The sequence below is a fragment of the Aquarana catesbeiana genome, linkage group LG03 (assembly GCF_042186555.1).
Source record: "Aquarana catesbeiana isolate 2022-GZ linkage group LG03, ASM4218655v1, whole genome shotgun sequence".
Taxonomy (NCBI): Eukaryota; Metazoa; Chordata; class Amphibia; order Anura; family Ranidae; genus Aquarana; species Aquarana catesbeiana.
Genome location: NC_133326.1, coordinates 61,671,126 through 61,695,602, shown reverse-complemented (window position 1 = coordinate 61,695,602; position 24,477 = coordinate 61,671,126). Strand labels below are relative to the sequence as shown.

Genomic DNA, 24,477 nt, shown 5'->3' with positions numbered 1-24,477 from the left:
AGTGCCCACCAAACGCAACAGGGGGGTTTGAATTTATGCCACAGCCAGGGGCAGCTACATATTCTTCTTTAGGTAGGGAGGGTGGTAAAAGCGCCTGTTTTTACTGCCCCTTGGTCTTACTGTTGTGCATTTAAGGTAATAAAATATACTTAAAAAACAAAACGATAAGCATTGGGTTTAATCCTGCCTAGAGGGCCCGTAGACATCAAAGGGCGGTCAGACTTTAGGAAACGATCAAATAGACAAATTCATAATTCTTGTCCCCAACAATCATGCATGTACATGAACTCAGAGTTCCCTGGACTAACAGAGGGACATGGTCTTGTCTGCCACAGACTATGGTGGTTTATAGACCGGTTGGTATCTGATATTGCTGGTGTCAAAATAAAGGCATCTAATGGAACTTTTACATACCCATAAAGTAACAAAAAATCTGCACAACTGCAAGCTTGTAATGTTTGGCCTCCATCCACATCCAGTAATGCTAGGCTTGGTTGAATGTTATAGACATAGCGATAACCAATGATCTAGCTGTTTTGCTCCAGTGCTTTGAGACATAGTGTTATATTAAACACACTGTTCATCATTTATGAATATTAAGCATCCCAATCACCACTCACACAGTCACTTCCCTCCTCATCATCATCGGAGTCAGCTGATGCTTTCTTCATCCTTTGCATGGCTTCTTTAATATTTCTCTCTAGTTCGTTTTCTGGATCTTTGATCGCAGGTTGTTGGTGTACTTTTCGGAGTTTGACTCCTTTTCTGATGGCTGTTAGTATACTGTCTCTTGCATCGATCGAGGTTTGGGGTTGTTCCACTCTTCGTAGATGATTTTCACCTCGTTTTAATGATGCCAATACTTCTTCCATGGAACCTACAAAAACAATCAAACATGTTCATAGACATCATCTCATGTTTGCTCTGCTGCCCATTCTGTCTTTAAAATTTAAAATGACTATACTTTTTACAGTATAGTGCCCGTCTACAGACTACTGAAGGGGGTCATTCATTTATTGGTGGAGGTCTGAGCTTACCCCATCCTGTAAATTACTTTTATTCAAAGATCAGGATCGAACAACAAACATTACCTTATCAGAAATGTTCAATGCTACCTTATATGACCATACCTATGTCTTTCCAGCTTTGACTATGTTTGAAGGGAATCTGTCAAGATAGAAATGTAGGAACTGCCATTGCTGCCTTATTTTTCAACATATATGCTTCAGAGCTGACATCTTTTACCTTACATCACTAGCAAGCCATTGGCCTGGAACAAACATGCGCATATAAGGTGCCCTACCATATGGCATGAACATGCTGGTTTCGGATCAGTGACACACCAAGTAGTAAAGAAAAGACAGGGATGGCAGCCATAGACATTTCTCTCCTAAAAACAAGGTAGAAATTACAGCTCCCATACGTCTGGCCTTAAACAATGCGATAAACAAAGCAATTTTCTTTTTTGGTTGATGGAGACTTAAAAGGGAAATACGAAAACCCTTTCCCTCTCTCTGGTCCCTTTGGAGTGGAACCGACCCTGGGGGAACTTGCCTGGTGCGGAAACAATGACTCAACCTCAGATCACAGGTAAGCTCCGACCTTTCCCCTCCCTACCCCTTCCCCCTTTCCTATCTTTTCCCTCTTCCTCTCTCTCTTAGTGTTAATTTATTTTCGTTTGTTTTGGTTTGCGGGTTTTCCTTTTTCCTCCAGATGCTTACGGAACACCATGGGTGCACCCGGTTGGTGGGGGGGCCGGGAGAGGTAGTAGGAGGCTGTTTTAGCCCCCCTCTCCTGGAGCCTCCGCCAGCGGGCTGCCCCATATCCCGGTGAACGCGCAAACACCTCAGTTGTGACAGAGCTGGCTGCTTGGCAGCTTCTACTCCCTTGGTTAAAACAGGACCATTTCTTGGGATTTTGAACACAAACTGCTCTGCCTTCCCAGTTCAGGGAAAGGCTACAACCAGTGACCGATATCAAGGTGTAATTGTCACTAATATTATTATACTCTATCCCCCTCTTTATTCTCGAGATAGTTAACACATGTTTATAAGATGTTCTAACTGTTCATGTATTTCAATACGGCTATTTCTGTATGCTGTCTCATACTAAACTGTTTCTAAATAAAGATTTTACAAAAAAAAAAAAAAGAGAACGGACAAAAACATTTATACTCACCTAGGTGGATGTAGCATTGAAACAACTCTGCAGTGAGAATGGAATGATCAAACACCTCTGATCGCTCAGTTCTCCCCCTCAGCTCTGAGCAAAGAGCCATCACTGTCAGGCTCAGTTTACAATGCATGCCGATGCGGCTCACAGCAGGGGTCCTTTGCGTCCTGGTTCACTGTTTCAGGTCCAATTTCAGCACAAATTTTAGGCTGAATTTGGACCTGAAACAGACCAAAAGACGCACAGGGCTCCTGCGCAAATTCACACCGGAGCCGCATCAGAGATATATGAACCGGCTCCATAGAGAGCTGGTCACATTCTCCTGCTATTGCAAATTGGATGCGGGGGATCCTGGCCTCAGTCACCGGCTCTCTGCTCTTCACCTCCAGCGCTCACTTGAGCAATGGGCTATGGAGGTGCTGGCTCAGGTTTTCGTGGATTGCTGAGAGGCTGAGCCAGCTGGCGGTCCAGGCTTCTGGGTAGATACCGACCATATGGTCAGAATCTTTCCCGAGCCTTGGCTGGCTCAGTGACGTCAGCCGACTGCGGACATTAACCTGCTGTCGGCTGAAAACGGGTCACAGGTGTTCAGAATGGACTGCACTCCTGTCACTTACAGGAAAATTATAACAGCTTTGGCTATACATCTCTTTAACCACTTCAGTCCCGGAAGAATTTATCCCCTTCCTGACCAGTGCGTTTTTTGCGATTCGGCACTGCATCGCTTTAACTGACAATTGCACAGTCGTGGGACGCTGTACCCAAATAAAACGTATATCCTTTTTCCCACAACTAGAGCTTTCTTTTGGTGGTATTTGATCTCTGCAGTTTTTATTTTTTGCGCTATAAACAAAAAAAATGACCGACACTTTTAAAAAAATAAAAAATACTTAATTTCTGCTATAAAACACATCCAATAAAAAAATAAAAATTTCTTCATCAATTCTGTATTCTACTACTCATTTTTTGGTAAAAAAACATTCTACTAAGCATATATTAATTGGTTTGCGCAAAAGTTTTTTTTTTTTACTAGTAATGGCGGCGATCGGTGACTTGTAGCAGGACTGTGATATTACAGCGGACAATACTGCTGACACTTTTGATATATACACCTGTACGTCGGTCCGTGCAAGAAGGATGGCGGGCACGCGCGCGCAAGCCCGTCGCAGGAGCGTGCCTGTAGACTCGATGTCTGCCAGTGACCCACGATCGCTGTCTACAGAGGCAGAATGTGGAACTGCCTATGTAAACAAGGCAGATCGTCGTTGTGTGACAAGGGAAGGCTGTGATTCTGTTCCTGTACAAGCACCTCCCCCACAGTTAGTAAGCACTCCCTAGGAAAACATTTAACCCTTTGATCGCCCCTGATGTTAACCTCTTTTATTGGATGTGTTTTATAGCAGAAAGTAAGAATTACATTTTTTTTCAAAATTGTTGGTCTTTTTTGGTTTATAGAGCAAAAAATAAAAACAGTAGAGGTGATCAAATACCACCAAAAGAAAGCTCTATTTGTGGGAAAAAAAGGACATACATTTTATTTGGGTACAGTGTTGCACGACCGCACAATTGTCAGTTAAAGTAATGTAGTGCCATCTCACAAAAAATGACCTGGACATGAAGGGAGATAAACCTTCCGGGGCTGAAGTGGTTAACCTCTTCAATACAAGGACGTTTCCCCCCTTCCTGCCCAGGCCAATTTTCAGCGCTGTTGCATTTGGAACGACAATTGCAGTCATGCAACGCTGTACCCAAACAAAATGTTTATATTTTTTTCCACACAAATAGAGCTTTATTTTGGTGTTATTTGATCACTACTGAGGTTTTTATTTTTTGCACTACAAATAAAAAAAAAAAAAAAAAACTTTGTAAATAAGTTTTCTCCTTCACTGATGAGGCTTCACTGACTGGCACTGATGAGGCAGTACTGATTGGCACTAATTAGGAGGCACTTATATGCAGAACTGATGGGCACTGATAGGTGGCACTGATCAGGGGGGCACTGGCAGGCATCATAGATGGGCACAGAGTGTCATCCTAATGGGCGCTGATTAGCACCCCTGGTGGGCTCACCTGGTAGTATGCATCCTCGATGGGTCTGCACTGCTAATCAATGCGCTGATAATCAGCGCAGCCCCCCTGTCAGGAAAGCAGCCAATCAGCTCTCCTCTACTTGCGCCTGTCAGTGTGAGTGGAGGAAAAAGCAGATAGATGCATAGACAGACTATCAGTTTATCTGTCTGTATCTATCTAGCTCTGTCTGTATCTATCTGCCTGCCTATGTATCCACTGTCAGGTCCATAAATATTGGGATATCGACACAATTCTAATCTTTTTGGCTCTATACAACACCACGATGGATTTGCAATAAAACGAACAAGATGTGCTTTAACTGCAGACTTTCAGCTTTAATTTGAGGGTATTTACATCCAAATCAAGTGAACGGTGTAGGAATTACAACAGTTTGTATATGTGCCTCCCACTTTTTAAGGGACCTAAAGTAATGGGACAATTTGCTGCTCAGCTGTTCCATGTGTTATTCCCTCATTATCCCATTTACAAGGAGCAGATAAAAAGGTCCAGAGTTCATTTCAAGTTCGCTATTTGCATTTGAAATCTGTTGCTGTCAAATCTCAATATGAGATCCAAAGAGCTGTCACTATCAGTGAAGCAAGCCATCATCAGGCTGAAAAAACAAAACAAACCCATTGGAGAGATAGCAAAAACATTAGGTGTGGCCAAATCAACTGTTTGGAACATCCTTAAAAAGAAAGAACGCACCGGTGAGCTCAGCAACACCAAAAGACCCAGAAGACCACTGAAAACAACTGTGGTGGATGACCGAAGAATTATTTCCCTGGTGAGGAAAACACCCTTCACAACAGTTGGCCAGATCAAGAACACTCTCCAGGAGGTAGGTGTATGCGTATCAAAGTCAACAATCAAGAGAAGACTTCACCAGAGTGAATACAGAGGGTTCACCACAAGATGTAAACCATTGGTGAGCCTCAAAAACAGGAAGGCCAGATTAGAGTTTGCCAAACAACATCTAAAAAAGCCTTCACAGTTCTGGAACAACATCCTATGGACAGATGAGACCAAGATCAACTTGTACCAGAGTGATGGGAAGAGAAGAGTATAGAGAAGGAAAGGAACTGCTCATGATCCAAAGCATACCACCTCATCAGTGAAGCATGGTGGTGGTAGTGTCATGGCGTGGGCATGTATGGCTGCCAATGGAACTGGTTCTCTTGTATTTATTGATGATGTGACTGCTGACAAAAGCAGCAGGATGAATTCTGAAGTGTTTCGGGCAATGTTATCTGCTCATATTCAGCAAAATGCTTCAGAAATCATTGGACGGCGCTTCACAGTGCAGATGGACAATGACCTGAAGCATACTGCGAAAGCAACCAAAGAGTTTTTTAAGGGAAAGAAGTGGAATGTTATGCAATGGCCAAGTCAATCACCTGACCTGAATCCGATTGAGCATGCATTTCACTTGCTGAAGACAAAACTGAAGGGAAAATGCCCCAAGAACAAGCAGGAACTGAAGACAGTTGCAGTAGAGGCCTGGCAGAGCATCACCAGGGATGAAACCCAGCGTCTGATGATGCCTATGCATTCCAGACTTCAGGCTGTAATTGACTGCAAAGGATTTGCAACCAAGTATTAGAAAGTGAAAGTTTGATGGATGATTAATCTGTCCCATTACTTTTGGTCCCTTAAAAAGTGGGAGGCACATATACAAACTGTTGTAATTCCTACACCGTTCACCTGATTTGGATGTAAATACCCTCAAATTAAAGCTGAAAGTCTGCAGTTAAAGCACATCTTGTTCGTTTCATTGCAAATACATTGTGGTGGTGTATAGAGCCAAAAAGATTAGAATTGTGTCGGTGTCCCAATATTTATGGACCTGACTGTAGCTATCTATTTGCCTGTCTATTTATATATCCGCCTGCCTAATAATATATCTGCCTGCCTGTCTGTCTAGTTATATATCCGCCTGCCTGTCTAGTTATATATCCGCCTGCCTGTCTAGTTATATATCCGCCTGCCTATCTATATAGCCATCTGTGTATGTATCTATGTATCTATCTATGTATCTATCTGCCTGCCTATCTATGTATCTGTCTGTATCTATCTATGTATCTATCTATCGGTCTGTCTATTTATCTATATCTGTATCTGCATCTATCTATCTGTATGTACACACTCCCCTCTACATTGTCACATAATGAAATATGCACAGCTGAGGCTGTCAATCACCTGCTGCATGCCAGGGGGCCATCTCCAGGCATCCCTTGGTGTCGACATATAGACTGTCAGAAGTGATTCACAGACAAAGCAGAGGGGGGAGGGAGCAGCCAGAAATCATACCAGGTGCTTTGGATTGGGACAAATGCACACTATAGAAGGGATATACTTTCATTTTTCATTTCAGGGGTTTACAACCACTTAAGTCTCAGTTTTGTGTGGCTTACTCTTCAGTGTACTTTTTACCTACTCATAATCCTGTAGCCAAGTTTCAGTCTAGTTTTTACGAGATGTCACATGAAAACGTGAGTGATGCAAAGATTGCTTCCTTAAAGTGATTGTAAAGTCTCGTTTTTTTTTCTCTAAAAATAACAAACATGTTATACTTACCTGCTCTGTGCAGTTGGTTTTGCACAGATCAGCCTGAATCCCCCTCTTCTCGGGTCCCTCTTTGGCTCTCCTTCCCGTCGAGTCCCCCCACAGCATGCAGCTTGCTATAGGGGCACCCGAGTCAAAGCTCCCTGCGTGCATTCAGACACGGAGCCCCGGTTCGGCCCTGCCCCCCTCTCTCTCTACTGATTGGCTAACCAACTTTGATTGACAGCAACGAAAACCAACTTCGCTGCTGCTGTGTCTCAGCCAATCAGGCGGAGCATCCCGGATGGCCGAGGCACTCGTGGCCATCACTGGATAGAGATGGGGCTCAGGTATTAAGGGGGGGGCTGGGGCAGCTGCTACACACAGGTTTTTTTTATCCTAAAGTGGATGTAACCCGATTCATGAAACTTGATCTGGGTATATATATATGTCCCATAGCTGTCTCCTGCTCCGTTCTTCTGTTATCAGCCTGATAAGTTCTCCATCTAACTGAGATAAAAGCAGCCAGAGTTTTGTGTTGGGGAGGATGCTATAGATTAGCAGTGCTGAACCATTCAAAGAACATTCAAAGTCTCTACCTATGAGAACATTCAAAGTCTCTACCTATGAGGAGAGGGGGTGTGTGCCTTTCCCCCAATCAGCTGTCTTGGCTGTATCCCAGACTTCACTGCAGTGCTGAACAGAAAGAGAAAATCTAACATGATCTGAACTTTCTAAAGAATATATAAAAGCTGAAGACAGCGGATATGCATGTAAAATTTATGTAGGAGGATTTGTTTCATCTCTGTGTATCATCTGAGTCTGTTCACTTCACTGGGTATAAATGTGAGGGTTTACATCCACTTTAAGATAAAAAACCTTCTGACTTTACAATTACTTTATTATTATTAGGTTTATATTCACAAACATTTTTGCAGCTCAGGAAAAGTTTAATTTCCAGAAAAAGCTGTGCCCTGTTTACAATAGATGTAAAAGCTTTCAAAAGAGGAAGAAGTGGGACTTTAGATGAGGCATGCCGTTGTAGATAATATTGAGTAAAGAACATAACCATGATTGAACTGTCATAATGACATGTAATAATTTAATTTATGACAGTTCAATCATGGTTATGTTCTTTACTCAATATTATCTACAACGGCATGCCTCATCTAAAGTCCCACTTCTTCTTCTTCCTCTTTTACCGATATTCAAGGGTGGAGGCATGCCATTGTTAAATCAACTATTGTGACAGGTCCCGTTCACTTGTTCTCATTTTTTCTGTAAATGCTTTTAAAAATTATAAATGTATGTAGATTAAAAATACAGATTTTTTCTTACCTATAGATTGATTCGGATTTGCTTTTAGGGAGCCGGGTGTATATTTATTTTTAGATTTTTCAACTCCCATCGGTTCAGGCCCGCTAGGATTTAAAGTCTCTTCTGAACGAGGTAGTGGAGCTTGCACTGATAAAAGAGCACTCATTGGTGGAAGAGGAGGAGGAGGTGGTGGTGGAGGAGGTGGTGGTGGAAGCAGGTGAGGAGGCCCTGGAGGAAGAGGAAGTGGCGGTGGTGGTGGAGGACTATGAGGGGGTAGGAAATGATTGCCTGGGTTATTGGGGTCAGTGCTTGGGGTTCCTTGTCCAACATTTCCTTTCTGCACAAAGATCTGAACAGGGATATCTGCTGGACCTCTTCTGGTTACACGGGAAGGATTTAAGCTCTCGGGGGGTTTACTTGGGAGCCGAGGCTGAACTCGCAAGGTTTTCAGCATCCCAGGAGATTCTTTCTTCTACAGCAAAAAACACAAAGAAAAATGTTCCATTAACAAAAACAACCCTTGCATCATTTCACATTTATTTCCCTCCGCTGCAAGAACATGACTGCGCACAACTTGAACACAGCAATTTAACACTCACATCTTTAAAGGATTTTAATCGCTGTATCGCTTTTTGACGTTCCTGATCGACCCACTCCTTTTTCTTCCTCGCCTCTTCTTTTTTCTTGTCTCTTTTCTGTCGTAACACAAAGAGAGCTGTTAAAGTGTCTCCCACACACAGTTTTAAATGGAGCAGAAGCCTATGAGTTGGCATGAAAACAAACTAACTATATTCATAGACAGGGTACTCACCATCTGCACAGAATGATGCTGCTGGAGTCGTTTCTGGGTTTCCTGGTATTGCTTCAGTTTAACTTCTTGTGTCTCCTTGCACTGATCCTAAAATAAAGAGAAATATTTACTTTAGAGCGAGACTGATATTTAAAAAGTGTTTCTCTACCCAGGACCCTGCATTCACTATATCTGGTCTCCCACAGTACACAGATCATGGAAATGCAATTATTTTAGTAAATATAAACCTCTAAATACCCTTTTTCATCAGAAGTATAAAGCAGTCTTGTGACTTCTATCAGTGTCTGGTTAAAGCTTCTAGGAGGAGTTTCCATTCTCCTCTGACTGTCCTATGAGGCTGCAGGACTCCTGACTGTCTGGACAGTGCCGATTGGCCCCATGCTGATCACATGAACCCTCTCAAGAAAAAAAAACAAAAAACACGAACGCTCTAGCAATACACACCAAACTGAGCGTGTGCAGCTTTGTTCCCTAGCCTCTGTTCTATCAGGAGATGGATAGGGGACAGTAAAAGAAGGGGAGGATCAGAGAAGACAGTATCAAACAGCCTTTTTACACAATGTGGAGGATTAACCCCTTAGGTTCAACAGTGAGTATAACCAGCATGCTTTATTGCATATACACACTGATTTTAATGTTATGGGTTTAGTAACACTTTCAAAAAATATTTAAAATGATTGGTTATATTTTTAAATGCATTTTACTTGCTAAAAATTCTTACAAGCTCTCCCCGCTTTGTAATGTTTAGGAGGGGGCTATGGAGCAATGTTTAACATAATTAACCCTGTCTGTACTGTTCACAGTCCTTCATTATTCACTGTAAACTAAAGCCGACCACAGATGCTCCAAAACTTGGCCGATTCAGCAGGAACCAGCCTAGATTTGAACCATGTATGGGCAGGCTGAATGTACCCAAGCTGATCAAGCGATCAACTTGGATACTACATCCAGCCTGTCAGATTTTAAATGCGATTATTCAAAGCGGTTGTTATACCCGCTAGCAATAATCACTGTGTTCTCCTGGCAGGGACGGCCTTTCCCATCAGGAGAACACAATGGTTCTGCAGAAGGGATTACCCCATCAACACTGTCTGCGCTCATAGGGTAATCAAGCGATTTTCTTTCCTGCAACCTGTGGTTGCAGGAAAGAAAATCACTCCGTCTAAGGCCGGCCTAATGGCCTGTATACACGACCAAAAAATTGGATGAAAAGAACCGCTTTCGACACGATTGTACGATAATCGAATCGTTAGTACAGAGCTTTCTAGAGCCGATCACGATAGTTCATCCAATATTATCCAATCAGACAAACACGAAAAATTTTACCAGATACCAGATCATATGATTTCCGTGTAATCAGTACAGTTGTCGTCCGAAAATACAATACGAATACACTACAAAACATGACATCACTTCCCATTTTTTATCCTGTCGTACGAGAATTTTCATTACTTTAGGTTTGATATTCGACTAATATGCAAAAAGAAAAAAACAAAAAAGTACGATCTGTCGTCTGATTTTTGGATTGTGTGCACGGGGAATAAGTCTGTACACTGTCTGTGGGTTAAAAACGTAGAAACTGCCCTCCTGCAATGTATGTTATTGTGTGTGGGGACAAAGACACTAGAAATTGTATGTAAGTTCTTAGAATCAGCCATGACATTTACATGCAAAGAAAGTGTTTCCACCGCTCAGGCTGACACTGACCCAGGTGTAAGTAGAAGTTTCAGAGCAGAAGAGCTCCAGGTGCTGGCTGAATGCTAGGCAAAGCAGGCTTGAATGGAGGAGAAGATTTGGATGCCGCACACTGGATGTAGTCAAAAAACTTCACTTTATTGAAAAAATGGGATCATCAAAACAACAAGACTGTCATGCAGAAAGTACAGGTAAGCTGACGCGTTTCGCACTCAGGACTGAGTGCTTACTCATATGAGTAAGCACTCAGTCCTGAGTGCGAAACGCGCCAGCTTACCTGTACTTTCTGCATGACAGTCTTGTTGTTTTGATGATCCCATTTTTTCAATAAAGTGAAGTTTTTTGACTACATCCAGTGTGCGGCATCCAAATCTTCTCCTCCATTCAAGCCTGCCATGACATTTACATGGTAGGAGTTTTTTTTTTTTATTGTTAGGGTATGCTGTGTGAATGGGAACACGTAACAGTGGGGTTTTCCCAAATTTGATTGCAAAAGTATAAATGCGCTTCAAGAGCTCATTCACATCATGTTTACATGCATTTGAAGCATGCTTGACGTGTGCTTGAATGCGTTTTGCGCTGCGTTTGCAGTGCATTTTTCTTTACGTTTTTGGGCTTGGCTTTCTTTGCGGTGCGTTTGTAGCGCATTTCCTGCATTTGTGGTGCAGGAAAATGCAGCATGCTCTACTTTTTGTAAACTGCGCTACACTACAATGTAATCTATGCCCACAGGATTACCTTGATTTTGGGCTGTCTATGCAGTTGGAATGCAGTTCAAAATGCATCCAACTACATTCGGTGTGAAAGGACCCCTACTGGTGTTTGCAGTTAAAGATGAGCAAATGTTTATGCCAAAAGCTATTCAGGGCAAAACAACGGTGTTTTGCAAAGGTGACCCCCCCATACTCGCCTTGCCAGCAGTCCTGTTGCCAAAGCCAGCAAAATTCTGTTGCTTCTTTATGATGTCACAGTGCTCACGTCTAGCAGCCAATCACTAGGCTTGAGCACTGTCAGATGGAAGGGGAGGGGCCACCATGCACCCTAGTGTTCGACACAAAAGATTTTAGTGCCAGCCTTGGCAGCAGGAAAACGCAGCTAGACAATGATGGGAATGTGGGTCGGTGGTGGGACCTTCCTACAGACATTGGCACTTTGCCAGGAATGGTGAAGCATCTATTTAAAGGGTTTGTTACCCCAACACTTCATATTCCTGATATGTGCCTGCTGTACCATTTGTATGAGAAAGTCTCCTGTTCTCTGTGTATTGCTTCCTTTGTGTGAAATCCCTGGTGTTCCTGCCAGTCCCTCTGCTTTCCTATTAAAAACTGACCACACTAAGCAGGAGCGCACATCGTGGTCAGTTCTCTAGCTATTCTGGGAACTCGATAGCCAGCTATAAATGAGGGTGGTGGCAAGTTTTTTGAGATCACGTTGGTGTGTGTATTGGTCCAGCAACGCACCAGCACCTTTGCAGCCATAGTGCTATCGGCTGGGTGTTTGGTGTGCTCCTGTACCTTTAAGAAGGGGTGGGCTCCCCTTCAGTCCACTTGCCCGCATTTATCCATCAGAATCCATATGCCTCCACTGTGGGGACACTCAAATTTTAGTGTTAGGACCACAGATATCAGGGTGCCGTGACGAGGCTTTGTGGCTTACGCATGCGTTTTCAAATGCGTGTGGACTAAACCCCTGTTTTTAAACGCATACTGTTAGACAGGTCAATTTGGTTGTCTGCAAGCTGGTGGTAAGTAGGCTTGGAATTTTTTCCTGGGCATTCCCCAAGCTTTGTTTGTATATGCTGGGAACTCAGCTTTCTCTCCTCCAAAGATCAGACCTGCCCTGACAGCCCCCCGCTGCTCAGCCAATCACTGGGAAGCTCAGTGTCCTGCCGCTTCACCTCCCCCCAGCTCTTATGCAGCTGGGAACAGAGGGAATGCAATCACTTATAGAAAAGGGAAAAAAGGAGGTACGCAGGTTATGGATCAGAGTTTACTCCCTCCTCTGAAATATACTCCATGCTGACCTCAAAAAAGACACATACGAAGCACTTCTCTGCAACCCAATTGCAGAACTGCTTCACCCGGAGCGCCAACTGGCTTTGCATCTCTTTACTGCAACCAAACTGACGATAGCTAAGGCATTGAAGACACAGGTATTAAGTTTTGAGGCAGTTAAAAATCACATGGACGATATAATGGTTAACGAAAAGCTGACTGCTGTCCTTTCGGACACTCATGATAAGTTCCTAAAGGTATGGCGGCCATGGGTCGAATATACTAAACCCACCAGATTTGACACCACCCTTCTTCGGATTTAATGCGCTCTTGCTCCCCACCGCGAGGACCCACCCCCACTTTTTTTTTTTCCTTTCCTCCCCCCTCTTCTTGACTCCTCCCTTCTTTGCTAATCTCAACCCCTACTTCTTCTTTAACCCCCCTCTCAATACTCTTACTTCTCAGTTTTACCTAAGAATCCATCTGGCCACCGGGCATAGCCATGGATGAGTTGGTTACATGGATAGATACTCAGGACTATTTACAGTTAGGTCCCTGTTGATACAAACTCTTCAAGCATTTGTTCAAAATCAGACGTGGTACTACGGGCATCCCTGAAGTCTTATGCAGCGTACACACGACCGGACTTAATGGGAAACTAGGTCCGACAGTCTTCCCAGCGGACTTCCGACGGACTCTCTGAACGGATGGACTTGCCTACACACGACCGGACTTTCCGGCAGACTAGGTCCGGCGGTCTTCCCGACGGACTTTCGACGGAGTTACGGCGGACTTGCCCACACACGGACAAGTCCGTTCATTTTGAACGTGACTCGGGTACGACAGGACTAGAAAAGAAAGTAAATCTCGCCGATATCGTCGAGATTGACACCTTGCAGGTCCCACCACGGGGCATACCAGGCCCTTAGGTCTAGTATGGGTTTTAAGGGGAACCCCCTACGCTGAAAAAACTCCGTGGGGTCCCCCCAAAATCCATACCAGACCCCTATCCGAGCACGCAGCCCCGCTGGTCAGGAAAGGGGGTGGGGATGAGCGAGCGCCCCCCCCCTCCTGAACCATACTAGGCTGCATGCCCTCAATATGGGGGGGCCCTGTGCCCCCCCCCCCCAAAGCACCTTGTCCCCATGTTGATAAGGACAAGGGTCTCTTCCCGACAACCCTGGCCGTTGGTTGTTGGGGTCTGCAGGCGGGGGGGCTCATCGGAATCCGGGAGGCATTTCACAGCAGGTGAATACTTAGCGAAATTAAAACTTTAGTTTAGTTTAGTTTTTTTTAAGTATTATGGAAACCAGTGTACATGTTTTACCATTTGACACAGACTATATTAAATAGATCAGCGACCTAAAATCCCCATTAGGACCATTTTAATTCAAGGTTGTTTTTCTACAGAAAATCAAAAGACAGGCGCAGTAATTATACAAAGTATTGTATCTGTATTTTATTTTACATTGGAGGATGCAGCATATATTTCTCCTACTGGGGAAAGTAATGAACAGAATTTAAATGTACACAGAAAAATTATAACTCACATACACACAAGGGCCCTACTAATACGTAAAATAATCCTGATCAAAAGCGAAGCAAAAAAACAATACTTTCTTACTTCCATGATACACAAAAAGTTTTGAAAATTACACAAATATTAAATCACAAAGTCTGCTACTTCAGTGTTTTTAGATCTTTTTGTCAGATGTTATTATGGTATACTGAAGTATAATTACAAGCATTTCATAAGTGTCAAAAGCTTTTATTGACAATTACATGAAGTTTATGCAAAGAGTCAATATTTGCAGTGTTGACCCTTATTTGTTCAAGACCTCTGCAATTCGCCCTGGTATGCTGTCAATCAACTTCTGGGCTACATCCTGACTGATGGCAGCCCGTTCTTGCATATACAATACTTTGAGTTTGTCATAATTTGTGGGGTTTTTTTTTTGGTTCCCCTGGCTTTTGAAGATTGACCAGAAGCTCTCAATGAGATTAAGTTCTGGGGAGTTTCTTGGCCATGGACCCAAAATGTTGACCTTTTGTTCCCCAAGCCACTTGGTTATCAATTTTGCCTTATGGCAAGATGCTCCATCATGCTGGAAAAAGGCATTGTTTCTCACCAAACTGTTCTTGGATGGTTGGGAGAAGTTCTCGGAGGAGCTCTGAAGAGGTTTTTGTACCATTCTTTATTCATGGCTTTGTTCTTTGGCAAAATTGTAAATGACCCCACTCCCTTGGCTGAGAAGCAACCCCACACATGAATGGTCTCAGGATGCTTTACTGTTGGCATGATACAGGACTGATGGTAGCGCTCACCTTTTCCTTTCCGGACAAGGTTTTTTCCGCATGCCCCAAACAATTGGAAAGGGGGTTCATCAGAGAAAATGACTTTTACCTAATCCTCAGCAGTCCAATCCCTGTACCTTTTGCAGAATATCAGTCTATCCCTGATGTTTTTCCTGGAGAGAAGTGGCTTTTTTGCTGCCCTTCTTGTCACCAGGCCATCCTCCAAAAGTCTTCTCCTCACTATGCGTGCAGATGTACTCACACCTGCTTGCTGCCATTTCCGAGCAAGCTCTGCACTGGTGATGCCCCGATCCTACAGGTGAATCAACTGTAGGAGACGGTCCTGGTGCTTGCTGGACTTTCTTGGGTGCCCTGAAGACTTCTTCTCAAATGCAGAGGAAATGTTTTTTTTTTTTTAGGTGATTAAAGGATTTGTGAAGTCTCAAGGTTTTTCACCTTAATGTATTCTATACATTAATGTGACATTCTGTGCTGCAGCTGCCCCCCAGAGCCCCCCTTTTTCTTACATGAACACGATCGTTCCAGTGACGAGTACAGCAGCTCCAACCACTGTTTCGGGTCCTCATTAGATAGAATGATAGCAGCAGGAGCCATTGGCTCCCACTTCTGTCAATTGAATCCAGTGACACGGGAGCCGGGGGGGGGGTCAGGGCCGAGTCCTGCTGGCTGTGTCAATGGGCGCAGCAGCAGGACTCAGGAGCGCGCCACATGGGTTCCCCCCATGGAAAGTGGCTCTCTGAGAGGGCACTCAAAGAGGAGGATCCAGGAGTGCCACCGGAGACCCCAGAAAGGGAGGATCAGGGCCGCTCTGTTCAAAGCCCTCGCACAGAGCAGGCAAGTATAACGTTTGTTATGTAAGAAAAAAAAAAAACGAACCTTTACAATCACTTTAAGTTCATTTTCATGGCAAACAGGGGCTTGCAATTCATCTGATCACTCTTCATAACATTCTGGGGTATATGCAAATTACCATCATAAAAACTGAGGCAGCAGACTTTGTGAAAATTAATATTTGTGTCATTCTTCTGTCCATGGCTGTATACTGTGTGTGTTTGACTTTTGGAGGGACAGCATGCCAAGCACCAACTGGTACAAGGAAAATGCAACATTTGACACAAAAAAAGAATCAAAACAGGGGTCTGAAAATATAGAAGTAAATCATCCCATAAAAAAAAAAAAAAATAGCATTTTTGTACTCGCCATAAAGGCTCCATTCTCATTAGCATGTCTCCAAAGTCGCATGATTTCCAGTACGACTTTGGAGACACGCTAATGTGAATGGAGCCTTTATGGGGACTACAAAAATCCTATTTTTTTTGCACAATTTCCAGTGTGACTTTGATCCAACTTTACACTCAATGGATCTAAGTCACACCACACCAAAGTAGCGCAGACACTGATTTAAATGAGTGCCACTGAAAAGAATGGGGTGGGACTTGTGATTCAACTTTGATGTACAAAGTTGCATTAAAAAAATCACATAAGTGTGAATGGAGCCAAAAGCCTTTTCCCTGAGTCCACTGAGGGACACAGTTTGAAAGTAAGCAACCTAGGTTTTTTTTATTATTATTTTTTTTAGAAAAAAAGTTTACAAAAGTTGAGTTTTTTTTTCCTTTGTACAAAAGAGTTATGCAAATATAAAAAAAGAAAACAAACTTAAAGCAGAGCTCCGCCGAAATTTAAAAAAAAAAAGTCAGCAGCTACAAATACTGCAGCTGCTGACTTTTAAAACATGGACACTTACCTGTCCAGGGCGCCTGCTATGTCGGCACCCGAGGCCGAACCGTCTCTCGGTCCTCGGGTGCTGCCGCCTCCATCTTCGGTAAGGGAATCAGGAAGTGGCGTAAATAACCGCAGATTCTGCGGCTATCTATGCCGGAAGTGGGTACAGATACCTGTAATATACAGGTATCTGCACCCCCCTCCCCCCTGAAAGGTGTCAACTGTGACACTGGAGGGGGGGAGGAATCCGATGAGTGGAAGTTCCACTTTTGGGTGGAACTCCACTTTAAGTGTAAGCGGTAATGCTGGTGTCAATTATTTCCATATAAGCTGAAGACCAAGCAACTTAGGTTTTTAAAGTCTAGTACCCTAAAGGCTATCCCCCACCAATCCTGACCAGCTACAGCAAGAATTCCAAAGCGAGAGACAGACTGATCGCATATGAGGGGAGGAAGAGCTGAGTTCCTCAATGGACCCCAAAAAAGGATTTTATAGCAAGTACAAAAAATAGGAACTATGACTTACCTATAAATTTCATATTTTGGAGTACAATACAGGACACAGGCAGAGTATTCTTACACCATGAGTTATAGGCACGTACCTTCAGGTGATTGGACACTGACAAAAACTTTGCTGGGACTGCCCTCCCCAAATGTATTCATATAACTCCACCCACTTCTTGAAGCTCCAACTCTGTTAGCAAACAATAAAGGGATCACAAAGAAAAGAGGGAAGGGACCCATGTCCTGTACTGTACTCCAACATATGCAATTTACAGGTACAACAAACTTGCAATTCTCTTAATCTAAAGTCCTATACGCAGATTTTCTGCAGATTTACCAAAACCGTGTAGTGCGAGAGCCTGCCTGATTGCATACCAATTGAAACTCTTAAGGTTTGATCTCATATTATACAGTGTTTGTAAATCTGAAGACAAAAATCTGCAGAAAATCTAATAGTGTGTATGGGTTCTTACAGTACTGGGCACAGGAATGGATTCTTAGACCACAGGATATTCCTAAGCAATAATTCGAAGGGTGTGCAACAAAATAGCCAAAACAGGAGCAACAGTCTCACAGGATACAAGAGGAGTCAATGGACCCAAGCAGAGAGTGAACGTAATGCCTCGTACACACGATCAGATAATTGTACGACTTATTGTTTGCATTTTGTTGCATAATACTATTATTGTATTCAACAGTGCATTTTGTGCTCCAAGAAATGTACGATTTTTTTCGTGCGATTCTGGAAAACCTTCCTGTTTGCTACGCTACATAAATGCTACGTAAATGATGTCAAATTCGCATGACCCCTGTGTCTGCCATGCCTTTTGGCTATTTCCGTTCATATTGTAGAGGCATATTCCTGTACATTGTGATAGGCTGTATACGGGGAGGCATAATTAACTGCATAGATTCCACCGGGAACTTTAAAGGAAGTACAGAGGCATTGAAGGGACAAACAGGTTTTAGCACTGTAAACAAGTTAGAGTCAAATGTTAAAACCTTTGGTTGGAGGAATGGGAAAAATATCCCTCGCGTCAACAGTCCCTGAATGTCAGAAAGAAGATCTGTCTGGCATTGCTGAAACATGGGAACTCAGCAAGTAAATAATCAAGGCAAACTATTTTGTAACCTTTTGATATACTACCTCTTGTACCCATGTGCCTTTCTGGGGGCTGTCCTTACATTTTTTATGTGCTTAGTGTCCATTTCTCCTATAATCGACAACATAATCTAGGTTGCTTACCGAGTTGTGTCGCTCAACAGATGGACAAGATAGAAAATATATTTTTGAACACAATTCACAAATATATATATTTACTGTATATATACATACAGTATATCTCTTCTGATCACCTGCTAGATGCATGCTTTGGTTCCTCCTGCAGGGCTCTATGTCACCACAGGACAAAGAAGCACTAATTGAACCACTGAATCCAGGAATCAGACACTCCTGAAGTGATGTATTCTGCTGGGGATTTCTTTTCACTACTACAGAGATCGGCAGCAGAAGAGGCGAGTATTGAGTGGGGTTGATTTACTAAAACTGGAGTGCAAAATCTGGTGCAGCTCTGCATAGAAACCAATCGGCTTCCAGGTGTTTTTTGTCAAAGCTTAATTGAACAAGCTGAAGTTAGAAGCCGATTGGCTACCATGCACAGCTGCACCAGATTTTGCACTCTCCAGTTTTAGTAAATCAAACCCAGTGTGTTCTTTGCAGGGAGCCAGCTTTCAACTTTGTTACATGTTAAACTCTAAATATGGGTATAACATGTAACATGGTCTAAAAGATCAAGTTGGCCTTTAACCTCTTGCCGACCACACTATAGCCGAATGACAGCTGCAGCGCGAGAACCCTGCACCGCCGTGCCTCAGGGGCGCACATTGGGCACACTCTGTGATCACTGTGTTCGAAGGATACAGCCGACCACAGATCGAGGTAAAGGGCCAATCACAGCGGCCGTTTACCATGTGAACAGCTGTGTCCAATCACAGCGCATCACATGTAAACTAATGCTGGTTATCGGCATTTCCTTTGCTCTGTTACTGTCTGAGAAAATCTTTCCTGTGACAGGGCACATTTATTCTGATAATCAGGGCACTGATCATCAGTGCCAATCAGTGTCGTTATCAGCGCAGCCTCATCACCGCACATCAGTGAAGAAGAAAAATTACTTATTTCCAAAATTTTATAACAGAAACTAAGAAAAAGGTTTTTTTTTTCAAAATGTTTGTTCTTTTTTCGATTGTTTAGCAGAAAATAAAAACCCAGTGGTGATTAAATACCACCAAAAGAAAGTTTGGTTAAAAAATAAAGTGATAAAAATGTCCTTTGAGTACAATGTAATGCAATTGTCAAAATGCGACAGTGCTGAAAACTGAAAATTTGCCTGGGCAGGAAGGTGAAAGTGCCCAGTAGGCAAGTGGTTAAAGATGGGCAAGCTTTTAACACCATTTCCTATGGGTCCCATTCACATCTTTGCAGTTTTCTGCAATGCGTTTTTTGGAAAGGTGCAGGGACTTATTTGTTTACATGCAGAACAGTGCGTTTTTGGCTCAATAGACTTCAATGGAACTGCATCCAAAACACATATACATGCATTTTTCGAAGGGTTTTGTGTTTAACAACCAGTCTCCTCCTCCTACCAAATAAACACAGCATCAAAACGCATCAAAAAATACATGAAAAAAGGTGCCCCAAAAATAGGATTTTTATAACAGCTTACCTGTAAAATCCTTTTCTTGGAGTACATCATGGGACACAGAGCCTAAGTAATAACTTAATGGGTATATAGGCATCCTTCAGGTGGTGGATACTGTTATACCCAATCTAGGAAGTTCACGCCCTATATAATCCCTCCTCCTTCCAGGAGTACACAGTTTTTGTAGCAAAGCAATATACTTAAACCCCAAAAGAGGGGCGGGAGCTCTGTGTCCTATGATGTACTTCAAGAAAACGATTTTACAGGTAAGCTGTTATAAAAATCCTATTTTCTTTATCGTACATCATGGGACACAGAGTATAAGTAATAACTTAATGGGACGTCCCATAGCAATGCTACTTGAGGGAAGGGAGACACAACCCGTAGGGTACCCCCAGACTCGAGGACCTATACTGCTGCCTGCAGCACACTGTACCCAAAGGCGATATCCTCACCCCTCCTTACATCCACTTGATAAAACTTGGTGAATGTATGTACTGAAGACCAAGTTGCGGTGCTACAGATCTGAGCCATGGAGGCCTGGTGATGCACTGCCCAAGAAGCACTAACCGCCCTGGTAGAGTGCGCCTTAACTTGAAAAGGGGGAATCTTACCCCTTAAATTATAAGTCTGAATTATAACTTGTCGAATTCACTCAGCAGCAGTGGATTTCAACGCTGCCTGTCCCTCCTTAGGACCCTCTGGCAGAATAAATAAGACATCAGACTTACAAATCTGAGCAGTTGTCTTTTAATAGACTTTCACTTCTCTCACCACAAGACAATGTAGTGACTTTTCTTCCCCGGAACTTGGTTTTGGAAAAAATGGTGTCAGGACAATATCTTGGTTCAGGTGAAAACCTGAAACCACTTTTGTCAAAAAGTCTGGACGAGGGCGTAACACCACTCTGTCCTCATGAATAATCAAATAAGGCTCTTTACAAGAAAGAGCAGCCAATTCCAAAACCCTCCTTGCTGAGGATATAGCAACCAAAATTACCAACTTCCTTGTCAGAAGGACTAAGGTAATATGTTGTATTGGTTCAAATGGCTGTTTTTGTAACACAGACAAAACTAAGTTCAAGTCCCAAGGGTTCAAAGGAGGTTTGACTGGCGGATTAAGCCGCATCACCCCTTGCATAAAACTCCGGACTAAAGAATGTGAAGCAAGCGGTCTTTGAAATAAGACCAATAAAGCTGAGACTTGGCCTTTAATAGTACTCAAGGCCAACCTCATTTCTACCCCTAATTGTAGAAAGGCAAGAATTCTGCCTATGATATATCTCCGAGGGTGCTAAACCTTGGATTCACACCAGGACCTCCAGACTATAATATAATATAATATATAGTTTTGGAAGCTGGTTTCCTTGCATTATTCAGGGTAGAGACAACTGACCTGGAAAGCCCACGTTTCTTCAGAATCTGGGTTTCAATAGCCAAGCCATTAAATTTAGAGACCGCAAGGTAGGATGGAATATGAGTCCCTGTGAGCAGATCTGGCCGTAGTGGGAGGGACCATGGATCCTCCACTGCCATCATGTTATCACATGGTAAATGGTTGCTGGTAGGTTAGTTGGATTCTGTCTAAATTGTCCCTAGTATGTATGAATGTGAGTTTGGGACCTTAGATTGTAAGCTCCTTGAGGGTAGGGACTGATGTGAATGTACAGTGTATTCGCAAAGTGCTGCGTAAATTGACGGCGCTATAAGTACCTAAAATAAATAAATAAAATAAATAAATAAATAAATGGTTGGTATATCTGGCTGGGCAATTGAGGTAGTATTTGTGCCACAATAGTTATATGCCAAGCTGTTAACCTCAGCCTGAGAGACACACTCACCCTCTATTTTTTATTTTGGTAAATTATTTATATAATTTGGTGTATCTGTCACACGCCTGTTTTTGTGTATCACATTTTTAATATTGGGGGTACTTGTTCTATAAGAAAGCCTTAGCTCAGTACCTTCTACATTATCTCTTATACAAAAAGAATTTTTTTTAGTGGTTCACAGGGTAGCGCCAATTACCCCACTTTTTATCATTATCTCTGTAAATTCTCATGGGAACCCAATAGGGGGGTTGTAACCCACTTTTATCCTGAGCACGGAATTTATTATATATTTATTTTTAACACCTCATCTTGTGCCCACCTTTCCCCTTGCAAAGGGTCTAAAGTGGGGGAGGGGGATCTAGCACGCTTTGTCCATTTGAATGGAGGATGCGATTAAAGCCGCTAATCTTCCTGTGGATATGCGACTGGAGATCCTAGCGCCTGGGGGCGAAACCTTTGGTACCTTTTCGGTAGGCATAGTCCTAAGCACAAAAGCAGAGGCACTATTAAGTTGCACTTAATCGCTGAACATAGTCATGACAGTAATGCCGCCATTAAGATCAGCCTAGTGCTGGGAAAAAAGTCCTTCCTGTATCAGGAATGCCACCCTTCTGTGCCCCACCTCTCCTGTGTCCCAGTGTAGGCTGCTTGCTTCCTCCTAGCTGCCGAGGAGAGACTTAAGCCTCCGTGCATCCTCGTGGACGTTGCACAGTGCTGCGCCTAGGCCCCGCCCCCTTCGAAAACCTGCCCCCTCCTTTTAAATTTGAAAAAAATATTCCCGCTTTGCATTACACAGCAGGCAGAGGAAACAACTTTTGATGCAGAGAAAACGGGACCTCCCGTTTTATAAGGGGGGTACAATCACAGCTGTCTCCCTAACCCTTCTGGTCCCTTCAGGGGGGAGAAAAGCATTCAGCAGATCTCTTACCTCAAGAGGAATCCCCTGCACAAGCTGCTGCGGCCACACACAGACTGAAACTGAGCTGAAGTGAAGACAATAGATTAAGGTATGTGTATACACTCCCTCTAGTGGCGTTTTAAGGCATAACAACATTTTGTCCCTTAAAGAAGAAAGCATAGGTGGACTTTTTAGTTCCTAAGTTTCTTCCCTTACTTTATCCCCGCTGCAGGATTTTCTGAATTAACAGACAATCCAGCGTTCACCCATCACGGCGGGCTACGTTTAGCAAACATTCAAGGACCAGGTCCCTTTTTATCGGGATTCCACTCCCTTGGACCCCGTCAGGGAAAGCTTTTAGGTAATGTAGGTAATGACCAAAGCCCTGAGTCCCGGGGTCCTGCCCTGCAAAGAGAGGCATTACAGGCAAAACCTCGTGCTTCGGATAAGAGGCCCAGGTACCATCCACTTTGGCCTCAGTGGCACTTTGAATGGATCTGGTCTATGGAGGCTAATTAAATCCAGCATGGATCCCCTGTTGGAGCTCCTCAGAGCACATTTTCACTTGTGACCAAACACCTTAGCCACTGGTGAAAAAACTGAGTACTCTGGAAGGAAGAGGGGTTATATAGGGAGTGAACTTCCTGGATTGGGTATACCAGTGTCCATCACCTGAAGGTGCCTACATACCCATTAAGTTATTACTTAGGCTCTGTGTCCCATGATGCACGATAAAGAAAAAAGCTTATTATCTTAAAAATATTAGTTTTATATCAACAAGAACACATTTCTCATGCAAACTGGTTGGAGTTTAGTTATAAATTGGTCAGCTATAAAAGCTTTGTTATTTTGGTGGCCTATGTCACTGCATGGCACCAAGCATGGGCTGAGGCTTGCAGATAGCGAAACAAAGGAGACAAAGATTGTAGCATTACAAGTGAACAAAACCAATATAGATACATTAACAAAAAGAAAAAAAAAAAAAATAATGACAAGTTTTGTGACAAAACAAACCTTAGGCCCCTTTCACACAGGCTTTCCGATCAGGTCCACCTATCAGTTTTTCAGGTGAACCCAGTCGGACCCTCCAAGCACCCCTATGGGGAAGTGGATGTCAGTGGTGACATGTCCGCTGACACCTGCTGCTATCCGATCTGATCCGGTCTGTGAAATACAGATGGATGGAAACCCTATTTTCCATCCGTCTGGCGGATCGGATGAAAACGGACAGGTGGTCCGTTTTCATCCGATCTCCCCATAGAGGAATGTGGGACTCTGACAGGCCCATCTTAGCACAGTAGGCGGAGACGGACCTGTCATCCGCCTGCTCAATGGGGATTAACGGATCAATCCCCCGCAGAGCAAAGCGGACTCCATCGGGCGGACCGCCCCTGTAAAAGAGCCTTTAGGGCTCCATTCACACCTTTTCTTTTTGTGAATCAAAACAGTGCATGTGTCATAAGAAGCAATGGTATTCAATGAAGCTGTTCAGATCTCTGTGGTGCGGTTTGCCGCACTTTCCAAAAGAATAATTAAAATGCATGGATGCAGGTAAATGTGTTACAACACGTTGGTAAAGGCACTAGAAACTGGACAGGAGCTGACAGATAGCTGTGAACCTCGCTGAGCACAACAAATACTCTTGATGGAATATATTTCAGTTAGTACCACCTACCTTCTTGTTCCGCAGCAATGCGCGTCTTGCACAGATCTTCCCTCGTTTAGACTCCAGCTGCTGCACCTTTCCTTTGAGCATCTGATATGTGGAGCTGCTACTGTGATGGGACTGCGCATGGGCCAGAAGCTCTTGTGGATCTTCACATGTGTCATAGTAGACAACCTCATCTTCTTTCTCTACAAATCACAGAAAACATATCAGTATAATAAGATCTTTTACCATGA

The 24,477-nt window shown here is 43.3% G+C and overlaps 1 protein-coding gene across 1 annotated transcript in view; it reads right to left on the bottom strand.

Moving 5' to 3' along the window:
- Positions 1-437: 437 nt before the first annotated feature.
- The window catches only part of WHAMM (WASP homolog associated with actin, golgi membranes and microtubules), a 73,156-nt gene continuing 49,116 nt past the window's right edge, over positions 438-24,477 (bottom strand). The window contains exons 6-10 of the mRNA XM_073618605.1: positions 24,251-24,429; positions 8,915-9,001; positions 8,703-8,798; positions 8,125-8,575; positions 438-877 (exon numbers count right to left, since the gene is read on the bottom strand). Of these exons, the coding sequence (XP_073474706.1) occupies positions 597-877; positions 8,125-8,575; positions 8,703-8,798; positions 8,915-9,001; positions 24,251-24,429 (1,094 nt within the window). The 3' untranslated portion in view covers positions 438-596. The remainder of the gene's footprint in view (positions 878-8,124; positions 8,576-8,702; positions 8,799-8,914; positions 9,002-24,250; positions 24,430-24,477) is intronic.